Below are 10,411 nucleotides of genomic sequence, written 5' to 3'. Positions count from 1 at the left end.
GCAATCATGCACTTAAAAATAATTGAGCACATAGTCAAGACAATTCTATCATCAAGTTATCATATATTATTATAAGCATGAACCTCTTAACCCCAAAGTTGATTTACCATTTTAACCCTACAATATTATTTATATATTAATTTATTAAATATATTAGTTAAACCTATTAACCCTATATTAGTTAAATCTATTAATATTGATTATTATAAATTTAATTTCCTAACAGCCCTAATTTAATTATTCTGAAACGGTCATCTGCTCCACTTCTCTTCTGACTGTTATGAAGTTTCATCATCTTCTTTCAAAACCTTTTCAGCTACTCTCATCATCTGTATAAATGTCTCAAATCACATGTTATTGTCCATTAAATTATTTCTCTTTTTGCCTGCAGGGATTTGTTGACAGAGAAACTACTCTTATTGGAACATTGACAGTCCGTGAATTCCTCTACTACTCAGCATATAAAACAGTAAGCTGTCTTTCTTAGATTTGGTTGCAAGATTATTGATTTGTTATATGACTTGCATATTTCAGAATTTTTACTGGATAAGATTAGGGACATTCTTTTTATACTGCTTCACGTTTGTGGATTCTTTGCTTAAATTTTTTTTTGTCTTCCATATTTAGTAAATACAATGGTCGATGAAGGGTCTAAACTTGATCGGTTCAAACTTAATATTCTCACCTTTGTATGCAATGCAACTTATCATTTATGGGATGAGATTTTAGTATTTGTTAAAACCTAATTGATTCTTTCACTTGCATAAAAAGTGCTGGTTATGTTGAAGCTGTTTCTACATTATATACGCCTCTGAATAACTATGTGCAATTGCCTGCCGATGTTACTGTTAATTTTGTTATTTTCTGTTAGTAAAAATGTTACTGATAAAGCCCTAGGATGAGTCATCGAATACATCTCCTTCCTTCATTAAACTTCTGCAAAAACAAGAAAAGCAAGTCAAAAACCTCACCAACAATCGCGCTAAGCAGGACGAATATCAAGATTCAGAGTCAGTGTATTCTGCTTTTTATAATTTTCTACTTCTATACGATGTAAGGGGTGAAATGAAGTGTTACCAGATGAATGCAAATAAGAATATGTTGTTGATGAAAAAACCATTAACTGTAGAAATATTTGATGATTGATATATAGGTGTTATAAATGTGTTTAACTTAAAGAAACTTGTATCTTTTTTTTTGAGTTGAACATGTAGGAGAAATCATTATTTGTTTACTTCATTTTGAGAGAAGCATTGTTTTGTCAGAAAGCAAAGTATTGTTGGCAAAGAAAAACTAATGTATGTATTAATTACTTTTATGAGAATATAGGAATATTTTACAACAATATTTGTGTATCTGCAAAAGAATATAAACCACCTTAGACTGAAATTTACCTTTGCCAATATATCGGGAAGACTTGAAATAACGATAAAATTGTTCATGTTCTAATACTGTTAGCAGGTTTGTTGCTATTGGAAACGCAAGAATAGGTATTATTTCTCCACCCTCAAACTTGCTTCAATTAATGTGATATTTATACTATTGTTAGTTGAAGTTGCTCGCTTTAAAATTTTAAAAAGAAAAATAGTTTATGTTTTGTGAATATTACATTCTTGATCATCTTTATTATTAGACCAAAAGAACACTAATTATATAAAAACAAATAGCATTTACGTCACAAATATATATTGTATTAGTACATCCTAGATACTACAACAATACAATGACAAGTCTAGAAGAGCTCGAGAACCAGTGCCTACCAATTAGCAAGTTGAAGAAATATGCAACAGAATGGGTTATTAAAGTCTTAGTCATTCGTCGGAGTTTAACAAAAGAGTATAAAAATACAAATGGTGAAGGTATTCGTTGGCAACTGATATTAGTCGATGAAGAGGTAACTCTATTTTAATATTTTGTTATATACATTATTTAATATGTTAACTTCTTTTGGAATTCTAATAATAATGCTCCTAACCACAGGGTACAAAAATACAAACCACTCTTTTCAACAAAGATGTTCATGCATGGAACAAGTCTTTTCAACTTAATCAAAGTTACTACATTATAAATGGAAAATTAAATCGACCTAAACCAAACTTCTTATCCGTACATAAGGAGCTCGAACTAGCATTTATGAACAACACCGAGGTCGTTGAGGACAAAAGTCATTTTAAGACTGATCAATTTTCAAATGGATTTATTACATTTGATGAAGCTGAAAAAATCACTAATGGAAGTTTGTTTGGTAAATTTCACAAAATGTTTATTGTTTGTTCCATACATTAAGAAAATAGGGTTTTTAACACATTATTTTGTATAGATGTGGTGTGTATTTTACTCACAGTAAAAGCACTAACTGGAGAAGGACGAAGCATTAGACGCGAAGTAATCGTTACAAACGAAAGGTAACATATACTTTTTATGCATCCTACATATAAATATTTCACGTTAATAAACATTTATCATAAAAAAAATTTGTTACTTGTATAGGTATGATCGAAAAGTCATGACTTTATGGGGAGACTTTGCTGAAATCGAAGGTCAAATGTTACAAAGCCTTGAAAGTGAAAAACCAGTTCTTGCCTTTTGTGATGTAAAATCATCAATTTATCAAGGTATACATCTCCACACTTGATATATTTGAGTCAATTTTCAAAGTACATAAAAGTATCACTGAATTAATTACTCCTGTTGAAATAGGGGATTTTGTCCTTTCCACAACTCCTGTTAGTAGTTTGCTTATAAATCCACAATTTGAAAAAGCGAACAATCTCCAAAAATGGTAAGTAATACATGTTTCATCACACTTATTTAGAGGCTACCCACATGCTACATCATTAATATTTTTTATTCATTTCTTAAAAATTTCAGGAATGACAACATGAAGGCAGAAAAGATTGACATAAGTCTAATGCCAAGCAGACTGATGCAAACTGCCCGTCAAGTGAAAATTAGTAATATTTTAAATGGTTCACTTGCCATTGTGAAGGTACTTTCCTATACAACACTCATCTTTTACTCCAATTATATATTACAAATGTAATTACGTGATTTACTGAATTTACGTATAGGACATGTACTATAAGTTCAATGCTACGGTTACTGACATTGACAGTAACACCGACCCATGGTATCCTGGTTGCAACAAATGCTACAAGCGAGTTACTGTTATAAATAGTGTTGCAACTTGTACCTACTGTAGAGCTGAAGATGTTGATTATGAGGCGAGGTAAACTACACAAACAACCAAGAACAAATATTGCTTACTCCAGATGCATGAAAAAAAATTATTAACTAATGAGCTTACTATGTCGCTATCAAATAATTAGCACCACACTGATTAAAACATCCAATTTAATTTAGATATCGGTTAAAGATTGATGTCACTGCTGAGGATCAATTTCTAAGCATTACAATGTTTGATGCTGCAAAATACTATTTTGGTTGTAACGTAAAAGAGTATGTTCTCTCTACATCTGAAAAGGTAAATCACTTACTCTATGAAATATTGGCCTGTATAAATAACTTTACCCTATTTCAATTGTAAGGCTAATATATACGTTTTCATATTCCACAGAAAGAACAATCACCATACTATCGCAAGATGGTATTGAGTAAAGGGAAAGAATTCAGTATACTTGTTAAGATTGATCGTAAATTCCCAGATGTTGACACAAACATGAATGTGATAGCTATGGAGATACATGAGGTTTCCAAAAAATTACCACCAGATCAAACCAAGGTTAAAATTCCAATTACAAAACAAAGAAGCAAGAGGACGAAGATACTAAGTGATGATGAAAAAATGAAAGGAATAGTTGCAGGCATACCTCATATTGAAAAAGATATTGCAGCAGTTGAAACTGACATTGAAAATCCACACAAAAAAAATACATGCAAGAGGACTAACAACATTAAGCAAGTCATTGCAGATGATAATCCACAGAAATTGAGGATACATGAGGTAGAAAAACATATTGTACTAGATGAAAGTGACGACGAAGCCCCACTAATTCAACTACAAAGAAAAAGGACCAGGAAGGTTAAAGGAAAAAACATCATGCCCTATCCGATGGAAAAGAAGATCAAAGAGGAAAAAAATAATATATAATTGATTTAAAGTTTCCTTATTTTTATCTACCAATGCTTATTATCTCCCTAATATTTAAAAATAACTTACATTTTTTCACCAAGCAACTTCACCTAACATCGCTTTTATTTTTAGCTTACTTTCCTATATCCATGAATTTTGTTAACTGTTTCACTAAACATTCAATGTATGCAATTTATTACTTCAAAACAGATCAACAACAATCTTCTGCTGCAATGTATATCCTCATACATAAAAAAAGGTTTGCATACATCCTACCTTATAATAGATGTTTTTTCCTATATATGTCAAATATGTGACTACAATTGCCATTAATGATTCTGTTATGTTTTAGATCAATGCTAAATTACATATACTAAATAGGAAGAGATAAGAGAAGTGTCACACCAACAATCCAAATTTTATCACCATCAAATCAACAATGACACACAACCAACATCAAGGTAAATCTAATATGTTAAGTACTTATCACAATTCAAAATTAAATTTAACCCTTCTATTCACTTCACTTCACAGGTGATACAACTATAACCACTCCTTTCATGCCAAATCAAGCAGGTGATAAAGGAAAAAACATTCCTTCTACCAGTAAAACTCATCAGCATGACAACAATATAAAAAAAAGTTCAACCAACACAGGTAAGAACTTACATAATCATGTAAAATCCAACATACATGAGTACTTAGTACAATGCAAACATATTCTCATACACATACAAAAATATTACATCCTTTGTCTAAATGTACCAAAAAATGTTCCCTTTATAGAGAAAAGTCAATTGCAAAGCGCATTGCAAAGAGTGGATAAGTATATATTAGCAACCCAAACAATATCACATCTCGAAGATGAACATCCACGTTTGAAAAAGCAGCGTAAAATCAATTGGCTATTTAGAGCATTATCTCAAGAGTCTGAAGTTAGAGGTACATCGGAAAACCCTATTCATATCTTACATAACTTGAACGTTCAATAATATCAAATTACATTTCTAACATATCTCTAAAAATATTTCTATATATAGGAATTGTTGCTTATAACTTATCTTTATCATATCTGCACGTGCTGAAAGCCGTCCCAGAATGTATTTATTGTGCTGCAAAAAGATTGGAACATGAACCTCCAGCATTCTGTTGTGCAAGCGGATATATCAAATTGGCAAACACTGAAGCACCAACAGAACTATATGAAATGTTTGTGGCATCTACTCCAGACGCGGTAGAGTTTCGCAAAAATATTCGTGCATATAATAGTATCTTTGCTTTTACATCTTTTGGTGTTAACCTGGATAAGGAACTAGCATCTGCAAAAAAAGGAGTATACACATTCAGGGCACAAGGTCAAATTTATCACGATCTACCATCGTTGCTACCACGTGATAACAATCCATGTTACTTCCAACTATACTTCTTTGATACAGACAACGAATTGACGAACAGGCTATCGAAGGTGAATGAAGGAATTCTTTCAGACCATATTGCAACAAAAATCAAACAGGTAATGGAGAGTAACCCATATGCACAAATATTTTGCCAATTAAAAAACCAAACAAGTTTCCACAATTTTCAACTTCGTATTGCTGCAAATGCCTCTTTGGATCAACGAGTGTACAACAGACCCTCGGTAAGTCAAGTAGCAGCAATTTGGATCGATGGAAACAATCCAAATATACCTTTTGATCGAGAAATAATTGTTCATGAGCACTCAGGGTACAAACATAGAGTAAAACACTATTTTGGTTGTTATGACCCTCTTCAATATCCTTTGTTATTCCCAAGAGGTGAAGGTGGATGGCATCAAGGAATAAGAAAACAGAGCAAAAGACTGCCTCACAGAAGAAGTGCTCACTCACCACCTATACTCAATGATATTCCAACATTCATATCAGCTGATGCAATATTAGCCAACGAGGATCAAGGTAAAATATATTACGTTACAGCCTCTTATAGCAAAAATATAGTCATTTTCTTCACAAGTTAGCAATTGATAAAAAACACATATACTATATAAAAGAATACTACCAAAGGCGTACAAAATACAATTATAAGAAAATACATTTTTCTACTATACCAATATGATAACCAACATAAAATAAAAATAGTGTTAATATGATTCCTTTCACTTGTAGAAGTCCGCCGTGAGACAAAGGGAAATGTTTCTTGCAGAGAGTACTATTGTTATAAGCTACAACTACGAGAAACAGAGAGGTCAGTATTACTACTATGTGGAAGATTACTACAACAATTTGTGGTTGACATGTACATAAAATTGGAAACCACAAGGCTAGAATATTTCAGAAAGGAACAATCAAATTTTAGAAGAGAGGTTTATCAAGGTATTGTTGATAGTGTCAGCTCGGGAGAATGCAGGGGAGATAGAATTGGGCAAAGAATACTACTTCCATCATCTTTTATTGGGGGGCCACGAGATATGAAAAAACGCTACATGGATGCAATGGCTTTGGTACAGCATTTTGGTAGACCAGATCTGTTTATAACAATGACGTGCAATCCTGACTGGATTGAAATCCAACAAGAATTGCGCCCCGGACAAACTCCTCAAGATAGACCTGACTTGGTAACAAGAGTATTCAGAGCTAAGTTGCAGGATCTAAAAGAACAAATTTTCAAGAAAGAAATATTTGGAATTGTTGTTGCTCATGTATTCGTGGTAGAATTTCAAAAACGAGGACTACCACACATACACCTACTTCTCATATTAAAAGAAGGACACAAGATCAAATCAGGAGATCAGTACGATAGGTTTATCTCAGCAGAGATTCCAGATAAATATGAGTATCCTATATTGCATAAATTAGTGCTCAAACATATGATGCATGGTCCATGTGGAAACAAACGTCCAACAAACACATGCATGCAAAATGGACAGTGTAAATATCATTATCCAAGGCCATACAACAACAAATCAATCCAAGCAAAGGATGGATATCCAATTTATAAAAGAAGAATGGATGGAAGAATAGAGATTGTTCGTGGAATGCATATGACAAATCAATGGGTAGTACCTTATAGCCCTTATCTGCTTACAAGATACAATTGTCACATTAATGTTGAGGTTTGCTCAGGAGTCAAAGCAATAAAGTATCTATACAAGTATATATATAAAGGACATGATCGGTGTGCAGTTTATGTTCAGTCTGATGATGGTGAAAATGTTATTGACGAAATACAAACATTTCAAGATGCGCGATGGGTCTCACCGCCTGAAGCACTATGGAGAATATATGAATTCAACTTGACTGAAATGCAACCTGCAGTCATCAACCTTCAACTACATTTGCCAGAAAAACATTCAGGTACACATATTAATGCATTATAATACACATTTACTTAAAAAAATAATTAAATTATCAAATACTAACTCAAAACAAAATCACAGTGTTTTACTGGAAAAATCAAAATTTAAAAAATCTCATCGCCTGGGATGGTGTCAAGCAAACAATGTTGACCGAATATTTCAGAATGTGCTCAATTGACTCTGAAGCAAAAACATATCTTTATAGAGAATTTCCAAAGTATTATGTTTGGAATTCAAAGGTAAAGACTTGGACAAAAAGGAAAACAAGATCTGTAATTGGTCGCATTGCAATCGGTAAGCTGAATGTAGTAAGCTATAAAATCATACACATTCATAATTTTTAAACTTACTAATTAGTACATATTGATTATATTGCACAGCTAATCCTCGAGAAGGGGAAAGATATTATGAGCGGTTGTTACTAAACCATGTAAGGGGACCATTGTCATTCAACGACCTACTCACGGTCAATGGCAAGCAATGTCAAACCTTCAAAGAAGCAGCCAAAGAAAGAGGGTTACTTGAGTCTGACAACAGTATATCAGAATGTATGAGAGAGGCTGTTGTTTTCAAAATGCCATTCGCTCTTAGAAGTTTGTTTGCTACAATTTTGGTTCATTGTAACCCAACGGATATTAGAAAACTCTGGGATACTTATTATGAGGATATGTCAGAGGACTTCAGCAGGCTATATGGCAACTCACACAATACTATACTACAGTCTACTCTGAATAGTATTAATAATTGCTTGCAGAGTATGGGCAAAAGCATAGACATATATGACATTCCTCAACTAGATCACAATTTCCTCGAAGTTGGTTCATCAGAATGTAGAGAAATAAATGAAGAAATGTCCGTGCAAATACCACCAGAAGATATTGATGCACAGTCACAATTAAATCCAGAACAACATCATGCTTTTACAAAAATAATGCAAACAATCAATGCTGGAACAACTGCAATATTCTTTGTGGATGGACCCGGGGGAACTGGAAAAACATACCTATATCGTGCATTACTTGCTAATGTTAGATCAAGAGGTATGATAGGTTTGGCAACAGCAACCAGTGGTGTAGCTGCTTCAATCTTACCAGGAGGACGTACAGCACACTCAAGGTTTGAGATCCCTCTTCAAACAAGTGAATCAACTATGACAAACATGTCAAAGCAAAGTGGTGTTGCCAAATTGATTAGAAAAGCAAAAGTGATTATATGGGATGAAGCACCAATGGCCAAACGACAAACAATAGAAACAGTCGATAGGAGCTTCAGAGACATAATGGACATCGATAAACCATTCGGCGGAAAAATCATGGTTTTTGGAGGAGATTTTCGGCAGGTGTTACCAGTAGTTCCAAAATCAACTCGAGCAGAAATTGTAAATGCAAGCTTGGTCAAATCATATCTCTGGCCTTTGATGGAGAAGATTCAATTTACTAGAAATATGAGAGCAAGAACAGATCCAACATTTAGTCAGTTCTTACTTCGAGTGGGTAACGGTGATGAACCAACAATAAGAGAAAATTTAATCCTCCTCCCAGAACAATTAACAATCAAACATTCCAAGGATGAAATTCCAGAAGAATCCATAATAAAAGAGATATTTCAAAACCTGCAACAAAATGCTGCAACAACAAAATATGTCACTGAAAGAGCTATTTTAGCAAGCAGAAATGACCATGTGGATAAAATTAACAACAAGTTAATATCTCAATTCCCAGGTGAAAGCAAGATATTCAATAGCTTTGACTCAGCAGAAGATGACACCAACAACTATTACCAAGAAGAATATCTAAATACTTTAACACCAAATGGTCTCCCACCACATAGGTATTGAACATAATACATTACAACTTACAAGAGGCGGAAAAAAAATGGATAGATTTTCACATATGTTATTTAATGCAGGTTAGAATTGAAGGAAAATGCACCTATCATGTTGCTAAGGAATTTGGACCCTTCAAGTGGCTTATGCAACGGCACACGAATGATATGTCGAGGTTTCTCTCAAAATGTCCTGCATGCAGAAATATCAAGTGGTCATTCTGCAACAAAACATGTGTTTCTTCCAAGAATACAACTATCACCACCAGAAAATGAAGGATATCCATTTAAATTCATTCGAAAGCAATTCCCCATACGCCTTTGTTTTGCAATGACTATAAATAAAGCTCAAGGTCAAACAATTCACAATGTTGGTTTGTATTTGCCCCAACATGTTTTCTCACATGGTCAATTGTACGTGGCGCTATCAAGAGGGATATCTATGTCCACAACAAAAGTACTTGTCCTAACAGAGCAACCCAAATGTCAAAAAGGAACGTACACAAAGAACATCGTCTATAAGGAAGTTTTAGGTACGATAATCTCATATACATATATGGTCATTCTAACACATATAATTAAATATTTACATATACTATGTACTAACAACATTACATTGCTTGAAATCACAGGTTTAGAAGATACAAGTAAACCTATACAAGCATAATGGATTCTTCAACACCCACACTCTACAATGCGTTAGGGTCATTTTCAAAATATTCCTTTCATTACTATTATCAGCTTTGTTAACATTATATTCTATTATAATGTTTAAATATTAGTATTATTAACAAATAACCATACTTTCGTACTTCTGTTTAAACACTTCTTATTAACTGCATGTTATTGTTACTGATTATTATTAAATGCATCAAATCTTTTTCAATATACAACATCACTAATACCTCATGTAATCATCAAAAGAATAATAAACACAATGTACGCTTCTACTACATCAATAACAATTCACCCAATCATTAAAACACAGATTTACAAGAAAAAAATTCACATAGAATGATATTACTTACCATGGCTCACACGTGCAACGCACGTGTACCTGACTAGTAATATATATAAGCATGAATAACATCATAAACAAGCAAGACCATTACTTATGACCCCTCATTAAGTGCATTACTTCAATAACTGGGCAAAGCTCC

The 10,411-nt window shown here is 33.2% G+C and overlaps 3 protein-coding genes across 7 annotated transcripts; all 3 read left to right on the top strand.

Moving 5' to 3' along the window:
- Positions 1–249: 249 nt before the first annotated feature.
- On the top strand, positions 250–4,753 carry LOC107013025 (replication protein A 70 kDa DNA-binding subunit D-like). Of its 5 annotated transcripts, none has more exons than XM_027915430.1 (13): positions 250–469; positions 1,462–1,490; positions 1,698–1,894; positions 1,981–2,245; positions 2,321–2,405; positions 2,491–2,615; positions 2,701–2,782; positions 2,872–2,989; positions 3,072–3,229; positions 3,364–3,484; positions 3,578–4,352; positions 4,446–4,554; positions 4,628–4,753. In XM_027915430.1, the coding sequence occupies exons 3-11, from the start codon at positions 1,724–1,726 to the stop codon at positions 4,109–4,111; spliced, it is 1,659 nt and encodes a 552-aa protein (XP_027771231.1). In that variant the 5' UTR covers positions 250–469; positions 1,462–1,490; positions 1,698–1,723; the 3' UTR covers positions 4,112–4,352; positions 4,446–4,554; positions 4,628–4,753. The 5 variants fall into 5 exon arrangements, with proteins under 5 accessions (XP_027771231.1, XP_027771235.1, XP_027771230.1 ...); XM_027915434.1 differs by having other exon boundaries at positions 1,459–1,490; XM_027915429.1 differs by having other exon boundaries at positions 1,462–1,894.
- Positions 4,533–7,448, top strand: LOC114076492. The gene is made up of 5 exons (XM_027915601.1): positions 4,533–4,554; positions 4,628–4,750; positions 4,880–5,035; positions 5,134–6,027; positions 6,238–7,448. The coding sequence occupies exons 1-5, from the start codon at positions 4,533–4,535 to the stop codon at positions 7,446–7,448; spliced, it is 2,406 nt and encodes an 801-aa protein (XP_027771402.1).
- A 74-nt stretch (positions 7,449–7,522) lies between these two features.
- LOC107014163 (ATP-dependent DNA helicase PIF1-like) lies at positions 7,523–9,993 on the top strand. The gene is made up of 4 exons (XM_027915965.1): positions 7,523–7,721; positions 7,808–9,257; positions 9,336–9,784; positions 9,884–9,993. Exons 1-4 carry the CDS (start codon positions 7,571–7,573, stop codon positions 9,916–9,918), a joined length of 2,085 nt encoding a protein of 694 aa, XP_027771766.1. The 5' UTR covers positions 7,523–7,570; the 3' UTR covers positions 9,919–9,993.
- The last annotated feature ends 418 nt before the right edge of the window (positions 9,994–10,411 follow it).

The sequence above is a fragment of the Solanum pennellii genome, chromosome 3, assembly GCF_001406875.1.
Source record: "Solanum pennellii chromosome 3, SPENNV200".
Taxonomy (NCBI): domain Eukaryota; kingdom Viridiplantae; phylum Streptophyta; class Magnoliopsida; order Solanales; family Solanaceae; genus Solanum; species Solanum pennellii.
This window is presented reverse-complemented; position numbering and strand designations above follow the sequence as displayed.